At 33.3% G+C, this 26,119-nt stretch overlaps 4 protein-coding genes across 15 annotated transcripts; 1 reads left to right on the top strand and 3 right to left on the bottom strand.

Moving 5' to 3' along the window:
- Window positions 1–673: 673 nt before the first annotated feature.
- On the bottom strand, window positions 674–9,392 carry Hip1 (Huntingtin interacting protein 1). 2 transcript variants are annotated; one of them, XM_003703788.3, is made up of 19 exons: window positions 8,879–9,392; window positions 6,110–6,320; window positions 5,871–5,934; window positions 5,417–5,774; window positions 4,626–4,687; window positions 4,185–4,459; window positions 3,876–4,075; window positions 3,678–3,816; window positions 3,503–3,590; window positions 3,338–3,426; window positions 3,062–3,265; window positions 2,804–2,984; window positions 2,366–2,653; window positions 2,035–2,276; window positions 1,801–1,953; window positions 1,618–1,718; window positions 1,239–1,468; window positions 976–1,139; window positions 674–898 (listed from the first exon to the last, which is right to left on the bottom strand). In XM_003703788.3, exons 2-18 carry the CDS (start codon window positions 6,149–6,151, stop codon window positions 979–981), a joined length of 2,877 nt encoding a protein of 958 aa, XP_003703836.1. In that variant the 5' UTR covers window positions 6,152–6,320; window positions 8,879–9,392; the 3' UTR covers window positions 674–898; window positions 976–978. The 2 variants fall into 2 exon arrangements, with proteins under 2 accessions (XP_003703836.1, XP_076391640.1); XM_076535525.1 differs by lacking the exon at window positions 8,879–9,392 and adding an exon at window positions 8,428–8,563.
- A 1,583-nt stretch (window positions 9,393–10,975) lies between these two features.
- Rab2 (RAS oncogene family member Rab2) lies at window positions 10,976–13,361 on the bottom strand. The gene is made up of 4 exons (XM_012286433.2): window positions 13,182–13,361; window positions 12,412–12,551; window positions 11,976–12,332; window positions 10,976–11,884 (listed from the first exon to the last, which is right to left on the bottom strand). Exons 1-4 carry the CDS (start codon window positions 13,225–13,227, stop codon window positions 11,783–11,785), a joined length of 645 nt encoding a protein of 214 aa, XP_012141823.1. The 5' UTR covers window positions 13,228–13,361; the 3' UTR covers window positions 10,976–11,782.
- Window positions 13,362–14,422: 1,061 nt separating this feature from the next.
- On the top strand, window positions 14,423–21,922 carry Abl (tyrosine-protein kinase Abl). Of its 11 annotated transcripts, none has more exons than XM_012286442.2 (16): window positions 14,423–14,826; window positions 15,442–15,595; window positions 15,876–15,985; window positions 16,076–16,374; window positions 16,452–16,593; window positions 16,674–16,804; window positions 16,876–17,138; window positions 17,209–17,380; window positions 17,554–17,809; window positions 17,893–18,015; window positions 18,156–18,291; window positions 18,458–18,585; window positions 19,040–19,254; window positions 19,328–20,394; window positions 20,589–21,098; window positions 21,273–21,552. In XM_012286442.2, the coding sequence occupies exons 1-16, from the start codon at window positions 14,700–14,702 to the stop codon at window positions 21,361–21,363; spliced, it is 3,924 nt and encodes a 1,307-aa protein (XP_012141832.1). In that variant the 5' UTR covers window positions 14,423–14,699; the 3' UTR covers window positions 21,364–21,552. The 11 variants fall into 11 exon arrangements, with proteins under 11 accessions (XP_012141832.1, XP_012141824.1, XP_076391639.1 ...); XM_012286434.2 differs by having other exon boundaries at window positions 14,424–14,826; window positions 15,445–15,595; window positions 21,287–21,922; XM_076535524.1 differs by having other exon boundaries at window positions 14,424–14,826; window positions 18,476–18,564; window positions 19,088–19,254; window positions 21,287–21,922.
- Window positions 21,923–24,902: 2,980 nt separating this feature from the next.
- Nxt1 (NTF2-related export protein 1) lies at window positions 24,903–26,091 on the bottom strand. Its single transcript, XM_003703790.3, has 4 exons — window positions 25,640–26,091; window positions 25,476–25,562; window positions 25,256–25,400; window positions 24,903–25,110 (listed from the first exon to the last, which is right to left on the bottom strand). The coding sequence occupies exons 1-4, from the start codon at window positions 25,646–25,648 to the stop codon at window positions 24,935–24,937; spliced, it is 417 nt and encodes a 138-aa protein (XP_003703838.1). The 5' UTR covers window positions 25,649–26,091; the 3' UTR covers window positions 24,903–24,934.
- Window positions 26,092–26,119: the final 28 nt, after the last annotated feature.

Below are 26,119 nucleotides of genomic sequence, written 5' to 3'. Positions count from 1 at the left end.
GAGCCTCAGAAGTACTCAAAGTTCGCTAATTTTCGAGAAAATCGCATTTTTATATTTTTGTAGTTCCAACTTTCACCGCTAGATGGACGCCAATTTTTTAGTCCATGAAATGGGCTATTTTTCTATTTTCTTTAATAATGATCCTAGCAGGCTATAATTAGATTCGTTCGATTCCGTAGGCGACAAGGAACAATTAGTATATCTCAGAATTTCGGAAAAGTTCTTAGTTTTCGAGAAAATGGAAATTTTAGTTTTTCGTAGTTCCGCCGCTCGTCGCTAGATGGCGCCACCTGTACTGTTTTGGACCGAATCCGACAAAAATTGATTTTCTGCCTTTATTAGGCATCAAAACGCATCAAACCCTAATAGAAATTTGTTTCTAAATGCCTTAGGAACCATACTACGTCGCCAAAGTGCCGAAATATTGCACTTTGCATGCGCAGTAGAATTGACACAGGTGACTCATGTACGTATCGGACACAATGCTGACACAAAATAATTAATTACTCGTTATCCGAACATTATTTATGAACTTTTCTGATCGAACCATGTAAATAATGCATTGCTGACCATCCTTCAATCATAAAACTTCTACATTGTTAGGTTAGGCGCAGAGCGCCTCAATCAAACAGACCTAGTAGTCTTATTTTTACTTAAGTATAATAATCTTCAGTTATCATTAAAAAGGAATAAAATTGTCTTTATTAAACATTAAACATGCAAATATTACAATAATTCTGTTTGGACAACCCAAATAGATTTTCTTTTCTGTAATATATTATTTTATAATGAAATTTAATCATGTACTTTCCATTTGTAAACGGTTTCGTTCAATACTGTTTGATACTGATGAGAAATTCTTGGTTAACGTGAATTTCACATAGACTTTGATAAAAATCTAGATAAAGAATAAAGAATACAATTATTTGACAGTCAAAATGATTGATGATTTGTTAATTTGTATATATTATTTACCCATTATTCTTTGTCTGCTTCGAGTTGGTAATGATAACGACGTAGAGCAGCTAAGCGTAATCTTTCAGTCTCTAAAGCCTGTTCCAGTTCTAATACGCGAACTTGAGCCTCCATTTCTAGCCGTTTAGCTTGATGAAGACTCAATCCAGAAATATCTAAATCATCTATGAAATATTAAAAATATAATGTAGTTAATTTTTGTCTCACTCAAAATTTATTATTGAATCCAATTATTTCTTCATTAAAACGACAGTCATAGTTACCATTTTCTTCAACAAGTTGACTACAATTTTTAGCAGTTGCAACAACACTTCCTGTTGCTTGCGTCACGTCCCTCGATGCTTCAGAAAGTGCAGCTAAATTAGTGCTATTCCTGTTTGCTTTTACTCTGCTCGCGACTACCAGCTGCGCTGTGGTCGCAGCAATTCCCTGTGATGCTACCATTAATTGTTCAAATTTACCATTTCCGGAAACAACTTTATCTGCTGCTTCCCTATAAGCATAAACGAGTATTTATTCCATAACAGCGAAACATGTTTATGTTTCCACTCGTTAATAAAAATATTGACTAAAACATTGACCACTGATATTATATTCGCCATAAATGTTTAAAACTACTGTCTCGACAAGTAGCCTACTTACAATAGAAGATTAGCACCCATCGCAACCGCCTTTGCTGCTGATATCAGCCCTTCGGACCATTGATGATTACGTTTATAGAATTCAGTAGCAGTAGCTGTACCCTACAATTTAATATGTATTACGTTTATATTTAACAAATAATAACTAATAAGAATAATAACAATAATCAAAGATATAAGTTACCTTTCCTTGATCAACAATTTCTGCTTGTAGTAGGCGCGATTTTTTGACCAACTTTCTGATACATTTCATTAATTCTGTACATGAATCTAAAATCTTCTCATTTACTTCTAATTTCAGTCCTGAATCCGCCGCACGAGATTTTTCTAACATATCCTAATGAATTGTATGAAAACATTAAATACACAGAAAAGTATTGTACGTCAATTATCAGAATATAATATAAAAGATAATCACCCGTATTCTATTAGCAGCTTCCTCTATTGCTTTATCCATACTTAACAGTTCTTGTTCCACCAAATTCCCTATAACTTCAACATTACCCTGGGCATTGGACAATGTTGCGGCAAGTTCGCATATTTTTTTAAATTGTTGCTTCACTTCGTTGATTTGACCCACGGTCGTAGGCGACTTTTCTTTCACATGGTTAAACATCGTTAACGATTGTGTTCCTAACTGTTTGCACTCGTCAGTCAATTCTACGATACAGTAAAATTATAAATAGTACAGATATTGGTTTTATCCCTTTTAATAATCCTTGACTCTTTAAATTATAGTCACAACTTACTATCGCCCAATGCAATATCGATAGAGGTATTCGATGTAGACCTTGCATGGATTACATAGAGACCTAACATGTATGCAACCTGTATTGCACTTGTGATAAGCGCTTTTCCTTTTGTTGTATCGCATACGAAGCCAGTGTACGCTACATCCAAAGCATCCAGCGATTTCAACGTTGGTTCCTCCAGTCTTTCCAGATACTGAGGTGTACAAGCTAAATCTGACATTGCTGGATTATCAATGGCTTGCAACGAATACTGCATGATATATCCCGCTTCGCTAATACAGTTTACTGAAACAGACGTTTCATTTCATTCTTCATGTCAATGCGACTAATTGTGCTATTTTCAAATCTATATTCTGAAGGTCGTGCATTATCCTTATTAAATAAGCGGACGCATGTCATCTCATATTATATTGTCAATTTAATTGGAACACTTACGCAACAATTCATGCAATACGGTGTCAGCATGAGTATTCATTTCATTGCGACATCGCTCGGTTTCAACTTCTAATTTTTCAATTTTCAAATCCAATTCTTCCTTCTGTGCTAATAAGTCATGCAGATCTCCTTCCAATGCTGTTTTCTCGGATGTTATAAAGTCATTTTTAGCAACCAACGCCTGAAGCATTACATAGTTACCAGAACAAAATAGCAGCAAATAGTACAAATATATCAGAAAAGAAAAGAAATATTAACCAAGTTTTCAGTTTTCACGTCGTTGAGTTGCCGTTTGATATCATCCAAATCTTGCTGAGCCTCAACAGCTTTCTTCGCTTCCTGCTGGGTTATAGCTTGGCCTTGCAACAACTCGTCAAGACGACGTTCAGCTTCCACCGTTCGTCGTTCAGATTGTTCATGAGACATTTTTAATAATCCAAGTTGTTTGTCAACTTCGGCTTTCTGTTATACAAAACGAATTTCAATTGTCGAGTATTTCTAATTTATATATTTAGAATCTTAGGTCGACCCCACCTTTCTAATTAAACTGATATGCTCTTCTCTCAATTTCGCGTAGACATCTTTCAATTTGTGGAACTTTTCCTCCAAGATCTTATATTTTTCTAATAACAAAAATCAAATGGTAGTAATTCATTTCTTAACAAATAGTATCTAATAGAAATAATAACAGGCGCTAACCATCGCTTTCATGGACCTTCACCATCATTTCCGCTTTTTGTTTAACTGAATCCTGATTGATTTGCTTCTCTTGTTCAATTTCATGACACTGCAGGAAATAAGTTTATGTTAATAATATTTCCAATCAATCTCTTTACAGATTTTTTTTTAAGCAGGACTTTCAAATCATTCTCACTTTAGAAAGTAAATCTGATTCAAGTTGCGCGACACGACTGTGAAGCTCCTCCACAATTTGTTGATGATCAGTTAGAACACGATGTAATTCTTGCCTCTGACGATTGTTCTCTTGTTGTAAATGATCGATAAGACTTTCCCTGAAACACAGATGATTATATTATTACAAATTCCTCCTTGGAATCACTTTTATACTCACCTTTCCGCGATTGCGTCAGGTGAAATCGAGCCATTTCGCGTGGAATCAAGTTGATCGCCCGGCAATGAACTTGTATCAGAAGTGTCGATTAAACTATCGACTACGGTTTCAGAATCTTGGAAAGATTCTTCTGGCGGTAATACCACTATCGGCGTAACGTAAGTTCGTAGTTCGGATTGTATCAAAAAATTTGGTGGATTCTGAAACACAAATTTAATTTTGATCTGAGTTTGTGTACAATGACTCGCATATTCTTCAGTTTTCAAAGAAAATTAATTATCAGATTTAAGTATGTGAATGAATACTTACCTCAGGTAACGCAGGTATGGTTATAAGATGCTTAAAATACTGTCTCTGTTTAACGGTATTATAGAATTTCTTCAGTTCTTGAAACTGTTTCGAAAATCTATCGCGGTGACCGGCTAAAGTGTCCGCCGGAAGAGCACTATGGAGTTTGAAGAGAATTTTTACACAATAATCATACAGCTGTGATGCATCTAGAACGCACGGGATTAACGGAGCCAGTCGACACTGTCCACTGACAGTCATAGAGTTGGAAGGTGTGTTCTTCAAAGAAGCGGTAACTGAAACGTTTCAAGATCAGTTAACAGAATTATACATCTACAAACAGATTCCAAAATGAATGACAACTGTAGGAAGAACCGCTTGCCTTTAATTTTAGAAGACCTAAATATCTTCAAACTCTAATTTCCAAATTTTTGATTAAATAGCAATTCATTCCGTACCTACCTACACGTTGCAATACCAAAATATCGTCCATGTAATCGAACATCTCGACCGACATTTGGAAACTGAAAAAAGCAATGATAAATTCTTATAAGAATAGGACATCTTTAAAGTATCAAATTCTAAAGAAGTTAATTTAATTACGCAGAGTAGGGCACACCCCGCTTCAATGACCTTAACACACGTTATAAAGATCAGTGCTCTGAATAGTTTCTTGTATGCACACTCACAGTTGTGGTCTTATACGCATACATACAAAGTAACAGGGTGATTACGTGCAATTTAATGGCCCTCAAATTTAAATACAGTAGATTCAGTTATATTGCCATTAATGAGTAAGATTGGATAAAAAGTTCTGTGCTTTGATTATGGCTTTTGAGAGTTTATGTGGACCTCCATATGCTATATAATTCGTGGCAATAGTAGTTAGTTTGAAACTTCTATCCTAGTTTCATTGCATTGCAATGACTCAGTGTTGAAGGTGAACGGTTGAAGGTAGAAATTCTTAACATATTCTGCAGAACAATGTACATAATATATCTTTCTGATTTGCAACTAAGGCCAGTTGAAAATAATTAAATTCACCATTGCAGTGTTATTCTAAATGTAAAGTAAACTTCACATGGCATATTTGATACATATGATTCTATACAATCATAAACAAACTCGCTTCGTACCATCTATCGATTATTTCAAGCGGCAGAAATATATGTATACATATCCTATGTTAAGATCATTGAAGTCGCTATAATCAGTCAACTCCCAAGTCAGGTAATTAACCAGGCCTAACTTACTAAACATTGATATCGTTTTCGCCGATGGATTTCAATTCCTCCGGCGTTACTTGAAGATTCCCCGGTATCCGTGGATTTCGCTGATGAAAATCTAATTTGGTGATCAGTAGCTTTATGTACAATTGAATCAGTTGACCGTAACCGTCTCGAAGGTGCAGCCATAATTTCCTAAGGTCCTCCAATTTGCCGCGATAGCGTTGAGAATCTGGAATTACCTTCGGGTGACCCTCTCGCAAAATTTTATGCAGAACGTGACAAAATTTCCATGCTACGATTTGATTCTCTTGAAGAGGCTGCCTCAACATGTACATCCAAAAGATCATTCCACTCTTCTCCTGATATGTTCCTATAATCGCACCTATATTTCTGTAAGGTTCATACATAACACTTTGCAGAATTCAATTCACGGATTGTGAATAACCGGAACGTTTTGAATTCTGAGGTAAAAGGATACTCCGCACATGTTTCTCTTTCACCGGTGTCTCCGTAGGGTTCACAGCTTTCCCGATACTGATACTCTAGAAAAATAAGCAGTCATACAATTGTAATTCTATTCTACTTCTTTTTTACGTTACACAACAATGAGCAATAAAGACTAGAAAGTGTGACATAGTTTCTTGGAAAGCAACCGACGATTTACAATCGAGAAAGGCGAAAAAAATAGAAACGTATCAAGAAAACTGATTCATTTACCAGCTGGTGGAGTTGTTTATCGGTGAGTGGAACGACACTCATTATGATAAAGTCGTGCAACAGCTGCAGTGGAAATCGAAACAAGTATAAATAGAAATCCTAGCGGTCAGTACGTGTGAAAAATCATCCTCGTTCGCAAATTCATCAATTTCCCTGAGATGTGTTAAACGAACGTGGCCGGCATCGTTGCTGCTGTGTTGTTCCGCATCGCCTGAAATGTTGACCGGTGAAATCGTTTTGCGAAAAAAATGAAACGTTTCGGTTTTCAAGTTTCACTTGAAAAATTTCATTTGTACATTTCTAGTTATTAAGTTCGCAAATTTATAAATTCAATAAATTTACAAATTCAATATTCAAATTCCAACATTTACAAATCTCTGAATTCCTACTTTTTAAATGGACAAATTTTGAAAAATCAAAATACTCTAATTTCCAAATTTTCAACTTTTAAGTTTTCAAATTTTCAAGTATTCAAACACCTACATGTCCAAATTCCCAAACCACTAAATTTCAAAATTTTTAATTCCCAAATTCCCCAAATTCCTAGGAGTCCCTAGATTTCCCAGAGTCCCCAGATCCCCTAGATTCTCCATATTCTCTAGATTACCCAAATTCCCTAGATCCCCCGATTCCCTCGATTTCTCAAATTCCCTAAATTCCCCAGATTCCCTAGATCCCCCAAATTCCCCCAAATCACCAAATCCCCTAGATTCTCTAGATTCCCCAAATTCCCTAGATTTCCAAATTCCTCAGATTCCCCCAAACCACCAGATTCCCTAGATTCCCCAAATTCCCCCAAATCACCAAGTCCCCTAAATTCCCTAGATTCTCTAGATTTTCAAATTTTTAATTCCCTAAATTTCCAAAAGCCTAATTTTCCATATCCCAAAATAACTAAATTTCCAAATACCAAAAATTCCCCAAGCTTCCAAATATAAAAATTTCCGAAAATTTTTAAATCTAAAAAATTGAATCGCAGTGCATCTGCACCTCAAAGTGCATGCACCGTGCACAGCAATGCCTGTTGAGTTCTTCAGGGGGTACTTCATGTGCATATCACTGTTATATTCCAATCTAGCTTTGTTTCTCTGCACTTCGTTATACGCACTTCTTACACTACTACAGATACAATAAACGTGTTACAATGTACACGAAACACGAATGTGAATTTGTAAAGCTCAATACAGTCTGAGAGTTAAAGGGGTAACAACAACAACTGGAGACTTCCGCGGTAAAAATCGAGAAATTTATTTTGGAAAAAATGAAAGAATTAATGCATATAACAAATGTGCAATCTCGGAAGTCCAAATGATGGGTCTTTTATGTTCATTAACCCTCCCAAGTGGTGTCAGCGCACCAGGACGGTTAACGATGCCTGTGCCAGAAAGAGTGCCGCTATACGGTTACGTTCATTCAGAAAGTATTCCACTGGTTGCACTCGCGTATGGATGAATAGGCAAGATGTAGTTCATTATAGTATGAGTCAAAGACCTGTATATATCCAGCTACAACGAAAACAAAGATAACTACTAAAATAGAAAGACACCACGAGTCTGGAATCCGGTATTTTACACAATCGACTCAGATATTAACAATCAATTATCGATAACTTGTTTTACAACTTTGATAAGGCGCGAAAATTAAATAAAAAAATTATCTGCGAAAAGATAAGAGTTCAGTATTTTAAGAAGATAATAATAGTTTGGATAAGAATTTTAAAGAAAACGATATAAGTTCTGTTGATCAATGAATTATCAGAGCTGAAGTATTGTTATCGAATGTTTTTATCAATTTGACAACACAATTAAATTTTGAGTTGAAAGCACATATTAGCATTTATATCATTAAGTAAATTTTTTTTCGGTTTATTTCTTCGCAGTATTTGTGTACTTAATGATAGACGAAATTATTTATAATTACGAACTAATTAATTATTTTTCATTTCTAAACTTATTTTTATTAAAAAATAATAAGCAATAAATGATAAATAGTTATGGAATAATTTATAATAAAATATAACACGGTTATGAAAATAGAACAAAATAAAAAGCGTTTATCTTACATTTGTAATGTAAATGAAATTAATAACATATAAATAATATTAAACTGCGCATGAAAATTTATAATCGTTTTAATTACTCTTATGATTATATTCATTCGAAAGTATCGAATAATAAAGTAAAAATTAAAATGTGTAAACATTACCTAAATGTTCACGATAAAGAAAATTACATTCACTTCGAACAAATTATCATTTTCTTTTACAAACGATCCCTATAAGAATCAGTGCATGCGATCAGATACACATACGCACTTACACGTAAAAGAAACAAGGTTTCCTGTTAGGTGATGTCAGATTTTCTTAGAAGCACGAATACTATGAATAATTTTCACTTTAAACGGGAATGATACGATTAAAGGCCATCGGTAAATGGAAATTCGATAAACTTTCAACATTATGCAGCACTGTCAACAATTCAACGTATCAAAAATGTTCAATACAATAATAAACACATTTCCTAACCTGTACAAGGTATCTGAACGATGTATTAGGTCAAAACGAGGTCAAGGATCGCATTTTCATCGTACACGTTTAAGCATAATAGTTCAAAATGTGTTTATAATCGTTGTGTACTTTTACGAGTACTTGTATACTTCGAGTACCGAGAAAGAATATAACCTTACGATCGTCTAGGAGATATCTAGACGTTCAAAGAGTTATTCCGTGGGTGGAACGCATAGTTGAATATTAAAATTTGTATTACATACCTGAAGTTCTTCCAACTGTTTACACAAGAAAACCAGATTAACGCATTGTTCGTTAAAAAATACGCGATCGCGTTAAATTCATTCCTCCGTCAATACACGAATTGTTTCAGAAGATTACGTAGCATAGATCCGGCTATCGTTGACGGAAACTTTATAAATGCGCACTACTGTTCCTTTTTAAATATTCACACGTTTGACTTGATAGAAAGTGCGGCAAATGACAGATGGATTATTTCGGAGGGATCGGCTTTTAATTAAAAAACGATATTAAAAACTATTCCGATACGTATAACTGTACGAATTCGACGATACGATATCAGATACGTCAAGTAAACGTCGAAGATAATGATAAGGAAATCGAGTAACGACAGATAAGCGTTGTTAATACACAAATCAAAATTTCGTACCAAATACGAAATAAATACGTGCTTCCTGTCCGCGCGTGCAACGGAATACAGCGAAACGCTTGGAATATAGCGATAGAAGTAGCGTATACATTCAGTATCAAACCGCTATTTCGAGCGCTCTTCCAATGGCGTAGCCGACTTATGAAACTTGCTGGCGCGTAAACTTGCTTTTAAAGAGACACGAACTTTTAACATTCTCACATTTGTTCTCATATGTGAACATCATTGCTTTTATTGTTTTATTTTACTTTCTCTAGCAAATCTTCAAATAACCAAAATCCTAAGTTTCCAAATCCACAAATTTTTAAATTCCCAAATTTAAATATTGTTACATTTTCAAATTCTTAAAATTCCTAAATTTCTAAATACTCAAATCCCAAAGAAATGTTCAATCTTCCAAATTTTCAAATTCCGAGATCTCTCAACTACTGTAATTATCATCTCATTATTCCTGCATTACTTATCTTCTTCCGGTATAACGCCCCTAATCTTTCTGAGTTTTTAATAAAATAATTTGCTCATTCTGAATAAAGAAACCATAAATAAATTTATATTTACTTTGAACAGAATTGAATAATAATTGTTTAAAACTCCATATATTGCTTAAAGAAATTTCTATAAATAATTCAAAATCTTGTGATCGTAATTCAACTTCTCGCGAAAAATCAAAATTTATCGAACAAATAAATTACTGAATTAAATTTAAATTTACATAGAAAATGTAATGGTGGATTCAATAAATATTATTTATGTCACTGTATATATTATTAATGACAATAATTTAATTAATCAAAATAAATGTATTTCATTGCTATAAATTTTCACACTAAAAAATAATTTGAAACAAAACAAAAGTTTTGGAAATACATTTGAAAATAAATGAGACAAATCATGTGCACGTATATATTTCAATTAAAAAGGTATATCATATTTATGTACAGATAGAAAGTAAACCACACATTTTTAAAGCTTGACAGTAACAATTAATAAATTGTAATTTATCGCATTTCTTTGCAAACCAAATTATACCTATTGTTACAATAAAACAGCACGCTAAGTGCAGTGTCATTTGAATGTAAAAATTAACGTGTATCGTATATCTGCCCTACTTCGCATTTATTCGGGAACAAATAGTTGAAATGTTTTAATTTTTACATCCACTTGACATTGTATTAATATGCATCTTAATCTTCGCTATGTTGTAATTGCGATAAGTACAAAATTAATTTATATTAACTAAACAAATTTGATCTTTTATTTCCCTTTATAAAATATCATTTAGGTTGATATATAATTGTTCGTCAACTATCACTTCCATAAATATGCCGAAATACACTACTTTGATAGCATACTTTTTACGTTTAATCAGATCCTTTTATACTAAACAAATTGAAAAATATTAAACTTATTATAAAACTAAAAAATATACATGTGGATGAGTTTTGTTTAAATTGAAGTTTACATAATACAGGTAGTATTAATATTTTCTATATTTTTGATTGGTATTACCACTATTGGCTACGAATATAAAATTTAATAAATTTTCTTTCCCTTTTTAAAACAAAAATGATAAAAATTCATTTTGATAAATATCTTGATAAAGACATCTTTGTAATGTAGGATACCAGATATAACAATACCAACCACACAATTAAGTAATTACGATTATTTGGTTAAATAGGCCTTAGGATAAAATTGATTTATATGTATTATATATTCATAATTTCATACATTGATACATTCATATACATGGTGTCGCCTTGGGTAGTCAAGAGTAAATCATATCTTTGACAAATGACTTTGATTCATATGTTAGTAACTATGATTTAGTATTAAATTAAATCAAATTTGAAAGATCAGTGCACAATACATACAATATACAATGTGAACAAATACAAAACATCGAATACAACTGCCTATCCTTTACCGCTTGATCAGTATCCAATATGTAATTAATTTTTCATTCTTACTTTTAATGTATTGAAATAGAAATTCAATGATTTTAAATATAAATTAATGGAAGTTAAATGTAGTGCTGAGTTAATAACGTAACTTCTATTTCCTTTTACTACATATGTAAAAATAAAATTGATTATATATATATATATGTATGTATATATTAAAAGACTGAACTATTTTTATGGATCTAATAAAATCAGCTAATGTTATTAAGTTGCAGAAGAATTAAATATACAAAAGATACAACAAACATTATTTAAAAATAATAAAATTACATCACTGACAATCTGTAAATTAAAACTTTATTAGATTTCATGATTTAAGCAATATATAACATTTTACCTTATAATATTCCTATTCAGTACGTGTATATGTCTTTTTTAAATAATAAATACACCAATAATCACTTGTTACCTTGCAATGCGGCATGCGCAGAAAATATACAAAGTAACTGATTCAGAATAAAATGAAGAGCAGGAGTAGAAAGATTAATTTAAATTGGAGAAGGATGAAGCGGTGGACAGGCAACCCCCAGCCCCTAGCAGCACCCACCACCTTGCGTGTTTCCTTGACCACCAGTACCTGCTAAACCACCAGGACTTGTAGGTGAATGTTGTGGTCCAATCTTGATACCATTTGCCTAAAAATATTTTAGTTTGTTTATTAATAATTGCTTTTAAAAGAGGTATAACATCATAATTCTTTCTTAATTCATGTAACTTTCATTTTACCTCATTGTTTATATCAAATACACCTTCTTGAATTTTTTCATAAATTACTTTTGCTGTATTGATAAATGCTTCCTCTACATTGGCTGCTGTTTTTGCACTGGTTTCCATAAAAACTAGCCCATGTTCCCTCGCAAAAGTTTCACCTTCTTCTCTTTTCACTTCCCTTCTATTATCCAAATCACTTTTATTACCAATTAACATGATCACCATATTAGAATTTGAATGCTGTCTCGCATCTTCTAACCAAGTTGTCAAATGATTGAACGTTTCCCTACGTGTGATATCATATACTAATAGAGCTCCTGCTGCTCCACGATAATATGATCTTGTTATAGAACGGAATGCCTCTTGACCTGCCTATGAATTTAATATAATTATGGTTATTGTTTTAAATATTTTATTGTTTAGTGTTTATAATCCAAAAATAAATAATTACAGTATCCCAAATTTGAAGCTTGATTTGTTTTCCATCAATTGTAATCATACGAGCACCAAACTCTACCCCTATAGTTAAATCATGAACAGGCTGGAATCTTTTATCCGTAAATTGGAGAAGAAGACAAGATTTCCCAACCCCTATTTTAACAGATAATTATTTTTGCAATAGTTAATAATTACTATGCAATTACATTAGAGTCAAACATGTTTACAAATAACAAATAATTTACATTTAAATAATACTTAATTCTGAATTATACAATAAAAAAATGTTACATGCTATTTCTAAAGAAATCGTAGCTTGATGTTAAACAAAATCTTCTAAAATATGTTGCACTAACATGTACTGTCAAATAAAAAAAGAAGGATATTGCAATAATATTTGTATAAAAGATTCACAATAGCATGCCTAATAACTCAATTCATATTTATATTGTGCTCATTCTATAAAAAATAACAAACAAAGAAATTTACAAACTTGCTGTAAAATCTGTCTTTAACGTAAATAAACGAAGACGACATCCTCCGAATTGATAAAAATATGATATAAAGAAAGGTGTACATAATTGAAACATTCGGAAATATTAAAAAGACAATAAAAAACGCCACTGAAATATGTGCGCATTATAGTCTTCAGAATAACATTAAGATTTACGAATCAAAAATATTATCATGCAAAAGAACGAAAACAATGGGTTCTGTCACGGTCGACGTAGTGTAGAATGTAAGAATCATCTATTCACTTTTTAAGGAACATCACGTAATTACCTGTATCCCCAATGATGATGTACTTAAACAGGTATGCGTACGACATTTTCAAAATCACGTAGAGAACAAAGGTACCTACAAGAGTTGCGAATATATTAGAAAACAGAACTTCACTTTTTTGACTTTCTTATCTCTTCTGCTTCAGCATGACGTCACTAAATCGCTTCGGTAGCTTTCGGGATTTCTCGTACTATTCGTAAGAAGTTCGGATTTCCGATATCGCGCTGCCGTCGCTTCAGTCATCGACGTATTTCGTAAGGGTTGGCTGCGTTCCAAAACCATGGCATTTTCAACTTGTATTAAATCATATATAAATTATAAATAAACTTATAATAATGTACTTAATTACCTAATTGTCAATAAACATTTAACTTTATTGCGTCATTATTATCCTAAAATCATCTTACAGCTCTCAGTTGCAGCAATATGCTAAAGTTACTAACAGATACTACCAAGTTTTACAGATAGTTTTTTTTAGAAATTCATGATTTAACGATTGCGAAGGTAATGAAGGAATATTAATATTACAAAATCTATTATTTGATAAATTATAGGAAATTAAAGTATATTGTATTTCACGAGAGAATGGTAATGTCGGATGACGAATTTTCGTTCATTCTGCGCACATCTGTTTTGAATGGCTCTTCGCACTCTTGTAATCACGGGTAATGCGCAAGCGTATTAATGACATTCATGACGCTGAATATGTATACCTTGTGATCTTTTATTTAGGATACTTTCATACATTACCACTTTCTTCTCATGAGGTTATAAATACACAATAGGAATAGAACATATTCACGATAGAATGAAGCCATAACAAGAGGAATGAAGGGATAAGCTGATATATAACTGAAACTTCAATTTGAAAACACTTTATTCATATATCTTTAGATCCATTGTCTCAGCTAGTTTCATATTTTTGATCACCGTGTATATGGCCACGAAATAATAAGCAGGCATGTAGACTGACAGTACACCAGTAACAAAAAGCTTTCTAGAGATGCGCGAATTATTTTGCTTCTATTGCTCTACTCATATGCATTGCAATTATATGCAGAAGATTGCTTTTTCCCTACTGACAAACAACAATATTTGCAGTTAAGCAAAATAAAGGAAACAAACAATAAAAATGACATAATATGTACAATATTATCAGTCGATAAAGCTATTGACCAATGAAATATTTATTCAAAAAGTTGATTGTCCAATGAGGAAATAGCAATGAGTTTGGTGGTAAGTAAAAGTAGTAAACAGTACGGTACGAATCGAGCTATCGTCGACGTCGAAACTGTCAAACATGGCGAGAATGTCGATCTTGAGTGGTGGTCAAAAATGTGAATAGAAGGTTCGCGTTGCGGCGAGATTCGTGAATCTCAGGTATTCTCGTCGTCGGCAGAGGCCGGCGAGAGATGCGATCGGGTGTTAGACTGTCAGGCCGAAAGTGAATGTGCCGAGTGAACGGCCCCGGCAATTTTGCGGCCGGGATTAATCTAAGGGCATGCCAATTCAGGAACTATGGGTGCTCAACAGACTAAGGAAAGAATTGTTCCTGCCGGCTCTACTGCGCGACAGACTCGCAAACAGCCAAGGAACCTCAAGGAGTCTCGTCTTGTTGGTTCCAATATATTTACAGAACACAGCGGTAATTTCCTTCTCTTATTTTCCTACTCTTTCCCTTTTTATCTTCTATTTCTTTCTTACTTCCGCCCCTTTTTTCAATCCTCTCCCTCGCACTTTCCTTCCCTCTCTTGCAATTCCTTTCTTGCAATCATATACGATTTGTTTTTCCTGAAGCAGATTTCAAATATAAATGTTTATGAAAAAAAAGAATTACAAGGAATGACATGCACAAAATACTAAATTAAAAGCAATACTTTGGTTATATAATTAGAGCATTTATGTACATGCATGTATGTGTGTTTATAGTACTTCTTTATTAAACTAATGAATGGTAATTAACTTTCAGTTATAACATTGTTAATGAAATAAATCAGTTATACAACTATTGCAAAATTGCCAGATTAAAGATATTGGCTTAAAATATTTAATCGGTTAATGACACAGAATATGAATCAGTTTTTATATCTTATAAATAATTTGTATGATTAATATAATATTAACATTACCTGTTACTAGTTAAAACAAAATAAGTAAAGATTGGAAAAAATATTAATCATAAAATATTGAAATACTGGCATTAACTTTTTTATATGAATTTGTAGTCATATATATGCAGTAGTATTATGATATTGTGCAGAAGCTCTCTTACAAAGCAGACCGCTACCTCACATTCCGGCATTACCAGATGGCGATCCTCCTAGTGGCTCTGCTATCCAACCAATTTCACAACAAGTGAATATTCAACAACATGCTGGTGTTTCATCTACAGGGCTTTTGGAAGCTGCAAACAGGTTAATTTTCATTGTATTTATATCATTCACAATTTTTCTGTTTATATGTTTATAAGAAAGAGAATGATATGTGACAAACCTAATTTGTTTAAAGCTTAGTTATTGATAAACCCACAGTTCTGAGTTATTAATATTATTCTTAAACTCAAACATAAATTATAAAACATTGTCAATATTTTGTAATTTATTATGTAAAATCTTACAATGAAAAGTGCAGGAATAGATTTCAAATGCAAACAATTCATTCAACCTGCAATTTAAAATATTTAAATGCATGTAGGTGGACAAGTAAAGAAAACTTATTAGCACAGGAGGAAGATGATCCACAACTATTTGTGGCTCTATATGATTTTCAAGCAGGTGGAGAAAACCAACTTAGTCTTAAAAAGGGTAACTGCTTTTACATAATGACATATATGAGACTTCTATGTCTATATAGACATAGAATTATGAAATATATTGTAAATAATTTGAATGTAGGAGAGCAAGTTCGTATTCTAAGTTATAATAAAAGTGGAGAATGGTGTGAAGCTCATTCAAGTACTGGTCAAGTGGGGTGGGTTCCTTCAAATTATGTCACCCCTGTAAATTCTTTGGAAAAACATTCTTGGTATCATGGAAGGATATCCAGAAATGCTGCTGAATATCTCCTAAGTTCTGGTATAAATGGTAGCTTTCTGGTTCGTGAATCAGAAAGCAGTCCAGGTCAACGCAGTATTTCTTTGAGATATGAGGGTAGAGTCTATCATTATAGGATTAATGAGGATAGTGAAGGAAAGGTATAGTATACCTGTACATATGTTAATGGTAATATAATAAAGTGTAATTATATAATTAAAAATATTTAATATTTTAGATGTTTGTCACAACAGAAAGCAAATTTAATACTCTGGCAGAATTGGTACATCATCATTCTATGCTTGCTGATGGTTTAATCACACAGCTACTTTATCCTGCACCAAAGCATAACAAACCAACTGTTTTTCCACTTAGTCCAGGTATGTAATAGACTTATATAGTATTCAATGAACTTTAAAGTTATGATCATATTTTATGCTAACATGATAATGTGTTGCAGAACCAGATGAATGGGAGATTAATAGGACAGATATAGTTATGAGGCATAAGTTAGGTGGAGGACAATATGGGGATGTCTATGAAGCAGTATGGAAAAGATATAACATGACTGTGGCTGTAAAAACATTAAAAGTCAGTTCTTTTTCTAAATATGAATGAAAGTCGTTAATTATTTTATATTGTAAAAATTATATATTTTATAGGAAGACACAATGGCCCTAAAGGACTTTTTGGAGGAAGCTGCAATCATGAAGGAGATGAAGCATAGGAATTTAGTTCAGCTACTGGGTGTATGTACTCGAGAACCACCTTTCTACATCATTACAGAGTTTATGAGCAAAGGAAATCTGCTAGACTATTTACGGAACGAGAGTAAACATCAAATCAATGCTGTCGTTTTGATGCACATGGCCACACAGATTGCTAGTGGAATGAGTTATTTGGAGAGTAGAAATTTTATACACAGGTACGAATTCTAAAAGTTAAAAAAGTTGAAGTATGTAAAATGTACGTTAATATCGCGACTTTCAAAACAGAGATCTAGCAGCTCGAAACTGCCTAGTGGGTGAAAACCATCTGGTAAAGGTCGCAGACTTTGGCTTGGCCCGGTTGATGAGAGATGATACGTATACGGCTCACGCTGGAGCAAAGTTTCCAATAAAATGGACTGCTCCAGAAGGATTAGCTTACAATAAATTCTCTACGAAGGTAATGTAACATTTATGCTATACTCTAGGTTATTGGATATCTTTTGATCTTTAAAATTTTCAGAGTCTCATGTACCTAGTGCAATAGACCTAGATCTCTACACTTTCAAATCCTTAGCTCCCTAGATCTACTTATCCCTAAATGAACTTAATTTTGTTACATTATATTCACAGTCTGATGTGTGGGCATTTGGAATTTTACTTTGGGAGATAGCAACCTATGGCATGTCCCCATACCCTGGTGTTGATTTGACGGATGTGTATCACATGTTGGAGAAAGGCTACCGAATGGAATGTCCACCTGGATGTCCACCGAAGGTATATGAACTGATGCGTCAATGCTGGCAGTGGGCTGCTGCTGACCGGCCTACCTTCAAAGAGATTCATCATTCTCTTGAAAATATGTTCCAAGAATCCAGTATTACCGAGGGTAAAATAAACATCCAGTGTTCTCATAATAAGCTATGCAGTCTTGTACAATGTAAACAATCATATAAAAATTTATTATTATAGAAGTTGAAAAACAACTGCAAGGTGGCGGCGATATCCCTTTACTTTCATATAAAAAATCTCAAACTGGTAGTACTGGAAACATACATGGGCTTGTTCTAGTCTCCGAGCCATTACCCTCTTCAGGTACACATGTAGGGAATTTGTAGAATATTATTATTAATTTATAGCTATAACTTTCACACACGAAGAAACATCGTCAACCGTCATTATTAAATTTAAATTTTGATAATGAAAATAATATTCCTTTGATCGATTTGCCGTAGAAACTACTAGCTCGGTAACAAAACTGAGTACGTTTACGGGTGGTCTATCGAGTAAAAATAACAGCAATATCGTCCAAATGAGGCGTTCTACGAATAAGAAAGGAAAACAAGCTCCGGCACCTCCAAAGAGAACGAGGTATGTCTTTCTACCGTCGGTGCAGCGAAACCTCGATTACCATATCTATTATATATATTTTTCTTTGATTATTAAATTGCCTTCCCGTAATCGAGGTTTCAAATTGTTCAAGCACCGATAAATATTGCTCATAGAGTAATATGATAACATAACAATTGGGTAACAGCCTGCTGTCGTCGTGCAGTTCGTTTCGCGATTCTGCCTACCAAGAGCAAGATACCCAAAATACTGAAACAAACACCATGACTCTCGACGATGCCACGGATCTAAATGGTATTGATAAGATTCTCGAAGGTATTTTCATTCTACATTAATCGAGCGTACTGATACGTGCACGTACTGCTTCAGTTTCCTTACCGTAAGCTCTGTATACGGCTTTTTATGCTCGATTCTTTCTGCATCTAAGCCTGTCTTCTTTCAGTTATTTGAAAGATTAAATAATTGTATAAATTCTAATGTAAATTTATTTTGATATTTTAAGTTCTTAATTTTCACGTTAATTTACGTTTATTAATTGAATGAATACATTTAAGATTCACAATGTACTAACGTAACAAAATTCATTGTTCTTCTTTCCTTTTCTTCAATTTAATGTCGTAGCGTATACGAACATCTAGTTTTAATTTTTCAAAATATGTTGTTTGTATTTCGTTATTTGAGCTTACGGAACTTGTTCGCTCTCAGCGAAGGGACTCTAAGCAGAAAGAGAATATGTACCGGTACGGTTTGTTGTTAAATGGGAACTCAGGTATTGCGCGAGATCTCGCGACGATGGCTCAAGGAACGATTGCTGCAGGAGGCTGCGAAGTCGAGGAGGATGGAGAGGGTTCTCAAGGTACGGCGGAACCAAATTTTATCCCTCAACCTTCGACGTCCCCGGAGCCTATACCTGGACTAGTAGCCTGTTCTCAGAAACAAATCAAACCACGACCTTATCCATCAAAGGAACCGTTACCACAGAAGGTACTTTTTATAGAACATTTACATATTTCAAGAGTGGAAATAAAAAACACTCATAAACTTTAACGTATTCTAGCTGGTACAAGTGGGAGCATTAGAAGTACAGAACGTAAAAAGAGCCATTAATCGTTATGGCACACTACCAAAAGGTGCTAGGATCGGAGCATACCTAGAATCTTTGCGTCAAAGTGGTATGCCATCGAATCAAGAATCTACAACGGTGGTTTCTTCCATTGCACCTAGTTCAGTAGAACAACATGAGACTTCTATGGACAATTCGCAACATAGATCTCTCTCTCCTCGTCAAAGCAATCTACGAAATCAACCGCAAATGACTCGCAGTAATTCCTCGAGCGGTGTTGTCAATACCTACCAACCTCCGAATTCCCCTCGTGGCCGAGTAGTTACTGTAAGAAAGAACAATCAGTCTGATGGTGTTGGTCTGAGAACATTTCGAGTTTCAAGTAACTCGAACTTCAGAACTGCAAGTCCATCAAGATCCGTTCAACCATCTTTAGCGGATCTAGAGTTTCCGCCCCCACCCGCAGATTTACCTCCTCCCCCTGACGAAACTTTCTCTGGTCAAGAACAAGCTGAACTTCCGCCTCCCGTTTCTTGTACCGAGCTATCTCAGATAAGAAATTCTCCTCTTTCTATAAGAAAAGCAAAGAGCACGGATTGGCGCACGAAAGAAGAAGATAATGAACAGGAAGACAGGAACGACGTTAGTAACATAGAGCCTTCCGTCAAAGAAGCTTGTTCGAGGTTTGGAGTTAATTTAAGGCGCAGAGAAACTCAAGATAATTCTTGTAGAAACTCTGATAATAAAAGAACGGGATTTAAATCCAGAATGGAGACAGTAGAGCCTGCTGCACCGCCAGAGGAAGCACCACCTCCCCCACCGCCACCTCCGCCGCCACTTTCTACGAATACACCCCCCGATAGCTTCGAACGTAAACCAGGCATGAAAGAAATGTTAGAATTAAAATTGATCAATGAAATTAAACAGAGCGCGGAAACAAAACATGGTACGACTACGAAAAAAACTGGAGCGACAAGCAATACTCCATCCGCACCTTTAGATCCAGCGTCGCAGCTACTCTCGGAACTTTGTGCTAGTTTTAATATGGAGTCTGGACAGAGGTACTTGAAGTTAATCAATTCTATTTTATATTATATTTTATTATTGACTTTTTATTAAGTTAATGAATTTTATATGTACATTTGTAGATTATATATTAATTATTAGATTTGAGTCTTTCTGTTAATATAATTTATTTTCTGATTCTACTTTGTAATGAGTTTGTGTGTATCATACGCTTTTCTGACTGCATTAGACACGCCCAAAACGAGTACGCTGTATCAACTTTAAAAACCAATGACGTAAATCAAGAACAACAACAGCAACAAAGTCATAACGCTCATAAGGATTCGTCGGTGTCCTCTCCAGTGACCGAGTCTCTCCTGTCCAGTGGAAATGTTGGATTCAAGCTGAAAAGAGTTGACAAGCGGAATAATCCGCAAAAAGAAGAAACATCCGATGGACAAATAATTGATTTTAAAGCGAGACTTCGAAAAGTTGAGAACGCAGAAAAAGAAAAATCCTTGGAAGAGAAAAGTACCGTCACTGAACAGTCTTCAGAATCAGAAGAGCAACAAGATGACAAACGTAGAAGCACTGGTAGTATCAGTAGTTTAAAGAAGCTTTGGGAGAACAAAGAATCTTGTGACAGTCAGCCTCATAGTCCAAAACTCAATGTCAGAGGAAGTGGTGGTAAACAAGAGATGATAGACCAGACAGAAGACTCACCGGAGGATCATAGTGGAGCTTCGACACGTAGTCAGAGGTGAATAATACCAATCTTCGTTCTATTTTGTTATATTCTATTCCAAAGTCCCAAAATTTACAATTTCCCGTTTCAAAATTATGAAGTCTTAGAATCCGTCTAAAGGTTAATACTTAAATTTTGTATCGTAAGAGATGTATACTGTAAAAGATGAATAATGATTACTAATTATAGATTCGTGTTTGTAGTTCCGGTAGCAAAAGTGACGCTAGACTATGGCCACCGCCCGAACCTGAAAAACCGGCAGTTCCAGCAAAGCCATTAAAACCACTATGTTCATCAACGAAGCACTTTGGTTCTTCGATTTACGCAACGCCAAACTGTACGAAATCTCAGCACGCTGAGGACGACCTAAACAAACAGAATACAGATTCAAAGACTGCGAAACAGGCAGTATTGGAGCTTTCGACGTTGATTGAGAGCAGCATATTAAACTTGAAAAGTAGTCCAACAATCGTAATGACAAGTTGGCTTCAGCTCTCTGACAAGGTAGGGCTACTACACGGAATGTGCACGAATCTCGCAGACAGTGGTATCGCACCACATGCGCGGTTTCAATTTCGCGAACTTCTTGCAAGATTAGAACTTCAGGCACGGCAGCTTCGTGCAGCCGGTATTCGGAACGTTGCAGAGAATACAAGGCTTCTCACTGATCTTCAAAACACGATAAAGGATGTTGTTAATGCTGTGCAAAGATAAACTAAAAAGATCATTTTCTTCATCTTTACCCTTGTTCTCGTCCTCATTTTCATCTGACAATTCATCAAACTCGTCTGTACACTCGGTCGAATATATTTTGAACTTCTTCGAACAACATTTTTAAATCCTTTGTTAGACTTATTCATTTTAATTTCTCTTTTGCGTACTGAACAACGTTATAGTTTTTCCCCTGTTGCATTTGGGATTCTTTTAGAATATTCGTCTTCGTAACGAATTTTTAATAATTCTGCTGCTATATTTTCTCTGAAGGTGACTCTGATGATAAATTTCGCTTATGGAGAATACGTGAAACCAAGAGTGTTTGAAAATTAGGCCTCAAACCGAGCACGGCCTCAATTAATATCGGTTTGATGGGAAAATAATAATGAAGTCTAAAAAGTAAGATACTAAATTAAAGGATAAAAATATATTTCGATTTCCATTGATATATTTCTTATCATAGACTGCGATTAGCTATTTTCGTTCGGATTTAGGGGATATCGTTATACTAAAAGTATTATTCTTTTGATATGGAGAAAAAAGACCATATAGCGCGTAATTCACTTATATTTTTTATCAATTGAGTTTTACAAAAAAAGAAGAAAAAAAGAACTATTAAGTCTCAAAAGCAAGATGAGTCTAGAAGTATGATAAGTAACTAAGGATTAAATATACTGGTTCCTTAAATTTTTTGAATGATAGTTTTAAACTGGGTAGAGAAGGGGACGAGTAATCGCAATTTATCAAAACAACAAATTCTATATATATACATGTATACATATACTGCAAATGATAGTTTTTGTACACTAAACGTTTGGTTTTTTAAATTAATTATCGTTAATTTTACGTCGATCCACTATGTATCCTGTATAAGTAAAGTTATACGTGAATTATACTCGTCCGCTATACGATAAATGTGGTGATTATAGTTGTCGAGATAAAATGTTTCGGTGTTCTTTCATCGAACCTTTTTGCGCCGTGCTTCGTAATATTGTACGCAGTCTTAGGCTAGAATATACATCATAAGTGCGAAACTTTTATGCGAATACGCCATTTTAATGCGTGAGAGAATGTAACAATTTTTGTATTTGTATAGAATAAGTCGAATAACAGGTATGCTTAATGGTACAGTAGAACTTTGATTGCAAAAATTAATACTCTAATTGATCGACTTTTCGATTAATCAAACTTAATTATCTTATTTATACCGCAACAATTTATTGTCTTCTTCATAATGTTCTCTTTTTAATATTTATCATCATTTGCTACTTGATACAGGAATTAACACTAAGGTACATACTTAAATTTTTCTTTTATTTTCCAAAATCATTATTTATAGAGTCCACTATAATTGGGTGATGTTTTTGGCACATTCTGTGTGCTAAAAGTCATGTGATTAGTCATGTGTTTGTATCTGATCAATCGAAAGTTTGATCATATATTTCAATAATCAAAAGCCAGATTTATACATGGTTTAAGAGTATCAAAGTTTTACTGTACTATTTATGTAAATCAGCGGGTGTAATTAATCAAATTCTGAAGCGTTTTGTTCAGTCCGTGAAATCACGCGGATGTTCTTCCACAAAACGCTAATAGAAGACACAGGACTCCGGATACTTCTTAATAAACAAAGAAAAAACGATAGAAATTATGGATCGTAAAATTATTATTAATGTGGTGAATTAGTAATTTATTTTGCTTTTTATTTATCAATACTGTATTATAGTACGATTGCATTTTAATTCGTCGATCATGAATGAGTTGAAGTCTACATTACGATTCAAAGAATGAACGAGAAATAAATAATCGAATTTAAATTGCATTTATCATTGTAAAGAATTTGTTTTTAGGTTATCATTTAATTTATTAAACCTTAATTGAATATAATGTTATAATTTTATTCTTTTAATTTGCAAATTTTTAATAACGATGCTAGTTTAAGAATATTACCTTTGCTTTTTTTTTAAGTAGTCTTCCGTGCAAAGTTTCCGGAGTTCTACATGATTTTTTTTTTCTTTTTTTATTCAATGACTTAAAACTTAGAAAATGTGCAACGAGAATGGAAATGTCACACAATTCATCAGTCAAGCAATTTTTCCTTGTAACACTGCCTATGTTATGGCTACTAGAATACATCGATCAACACACTAGTTACGCGAACCGGAATTTCTCTCTTTTCGGTCCGATCACCTAATTTCTTTTTGCATCGTTTGTACCTGTGATACACCGATCGACTTATCTTTTATCTTCAAAGAAAAAGAGAGGAAGAGAGAGAGAGAAATAGAACGGCTGGGAGGGAAACAAAGACATGAGCGATCGTACGAACGAATTTTCGCGAGAAGCACTAGATGTACAGATTTTTGACTGAAGTTTTAACGAATTCCTAGTTTAAGTCAAATATTCAACAACAAAATATTGTCTGTAAATACGTGATCATTTTCAAGGAATTATATATAACATTATAGTATCAATTTCTTTTATAACTTTTTAAGGGTTTTCTTAGCCTAATTATATGTATATCATTTTAACTACTTCAGATTCTTATTATAGTGAGTTCATACATTATAAAGACTGTTTTATCTAACTATAAATAGAGAATTCTTAATAATCTATAATTGCATGTTATATTTAAATATAAAATCTTGTTTTATTTTAGGTTTTATATCTATCTGTTAGGATGAAATAGAATACAGGTGAATGTATATAGAAAAATGTTATATACAATTCCTTCAAAAGTTTAGGTAATTATAGATAATATTTGCCGAACTTTATTAAGATAACTGCGAACTACAAATTGACAAATATTTCATTCAAAAACTTGTATATGTAGAACTTCTCATAATTTTATTAATCAGTGAGTGTTTCAGTTGATGAACCGTTAAAGGATATAAAATCGATGTTTTATACGATATGTATCATAGTAACATTTATGTCTAAGTATTTATATCTATATTTATTTTTAGTTTTTTCTCGTGTAAAGTTACTCCTAAATGATCGACCAACGTACTGATTCACTAATACGAAAATTTTAATATCGCTTTATACATTGATATAAGACCGACGATAGAAATAAAAAGGAATATTGAATCAAAAAGATTTTGTGAATATTTTATAAAACAAATTTATTATTCTATATTTTAATTTACGTTTTCTAATACTTCTTGTACCCGGAAACAGTCGCTTACAATCTTCCACTTATCTCCCATTGCTGCTATCAAGAAACTCTGGTTAAATGGCTTTGATGTTTTATCATCGTATTTTACTTGTCCACCAACTTTAACCAGAAATGTCAGTTGATCAGTCATGTCAGGACCTAAAAACATACATATTAAAAGATTATGTGACTAAGGTAAATTGTATTAATTTTGACACTACCATAATCATTACCACACCTAGATTTAGTTAAAAATTTGGAAGAATTACATGTTTGATATCATGGTCAATTATGATTTATTTACCTGTTATTGGTTGAGCATCTAATGTATAAACATTATGGACAGAAACTGGTAAATCTGTCCAAAATTTCTGTATATTATCTTTGCCTTCAATGCCATTACCATTCCATATTAAAGTTGCAGTATCCAAGTATAATCTCGATATAAGCTACAAGTAGTTAACAATTATCAAAAATTTTTAAGTACTGACTTTTGTTGATTAATTAATTATTATATTACTTACATATCTTCGTTTATCTACACTTTCATAATAAAGTTTTGTAAATTCTTCAGCTGTACGACAAGCTTGATCAATTTTTGTTTTTAAGTCCTGTAAATATAAAGTCATATAATACATTACACTGTAAAATTTTAGTTATGGAAGAACAAAATATTTTTTTAAAGTACCTGTTCCATCTTTTGTAATCATCCATTAAAGACCAACTTCTAGAAAATTTACCGTTTTTGTTGTTTCAAACTAATGATATATTTATGATGCAATACAAATAGAAAATATAAATATAACCTCTATAACGTAAGTAAATTACTTCACGCAAATTTTTTCCTATCAGTATATTATTTAAAATAGGCAGATTTAATTAAAAACAAATATTTTTATATCTTCAAAATACAATAAAGGAAACATTGCACCTTTTATTGAAAGAAAGCACTATTGTTATTGTTATAATAGTGCATTTATATATTATTGTCCTTTTGAACGCGGGAGAAGATGAAAAATACTCAATACAATTTTTTACTATCCTATTTATGTAATATAGGTGTTGCTATAACCTATGCAATAGTACACAAGTGATTCTAAAATGAAAATCATTATTATTTTAGGTTCTAGATCTTCATGACAATGTAATAAAAATAAATAAAAGTTTC

The sequence above is a fragment of the Megachile rotundata genome, chromosome 9 (genome assembly GCF_050947335.1).
Source record: "Megachile rotundata isolate GNS110a chromosome 9, iyMegRotu1, whole genome shotgun sequence".
NCBI classification, from domain to species: domain Eukaryota; kingdom Metazoa; phylum Arthropoda; class Insecta; order Hymenoptera; family Megachilidae; genus Megachile; species Megachile rotundata.
This window is presented reverse-complemented; position numbering and strand designations above follow the sequence as displayed.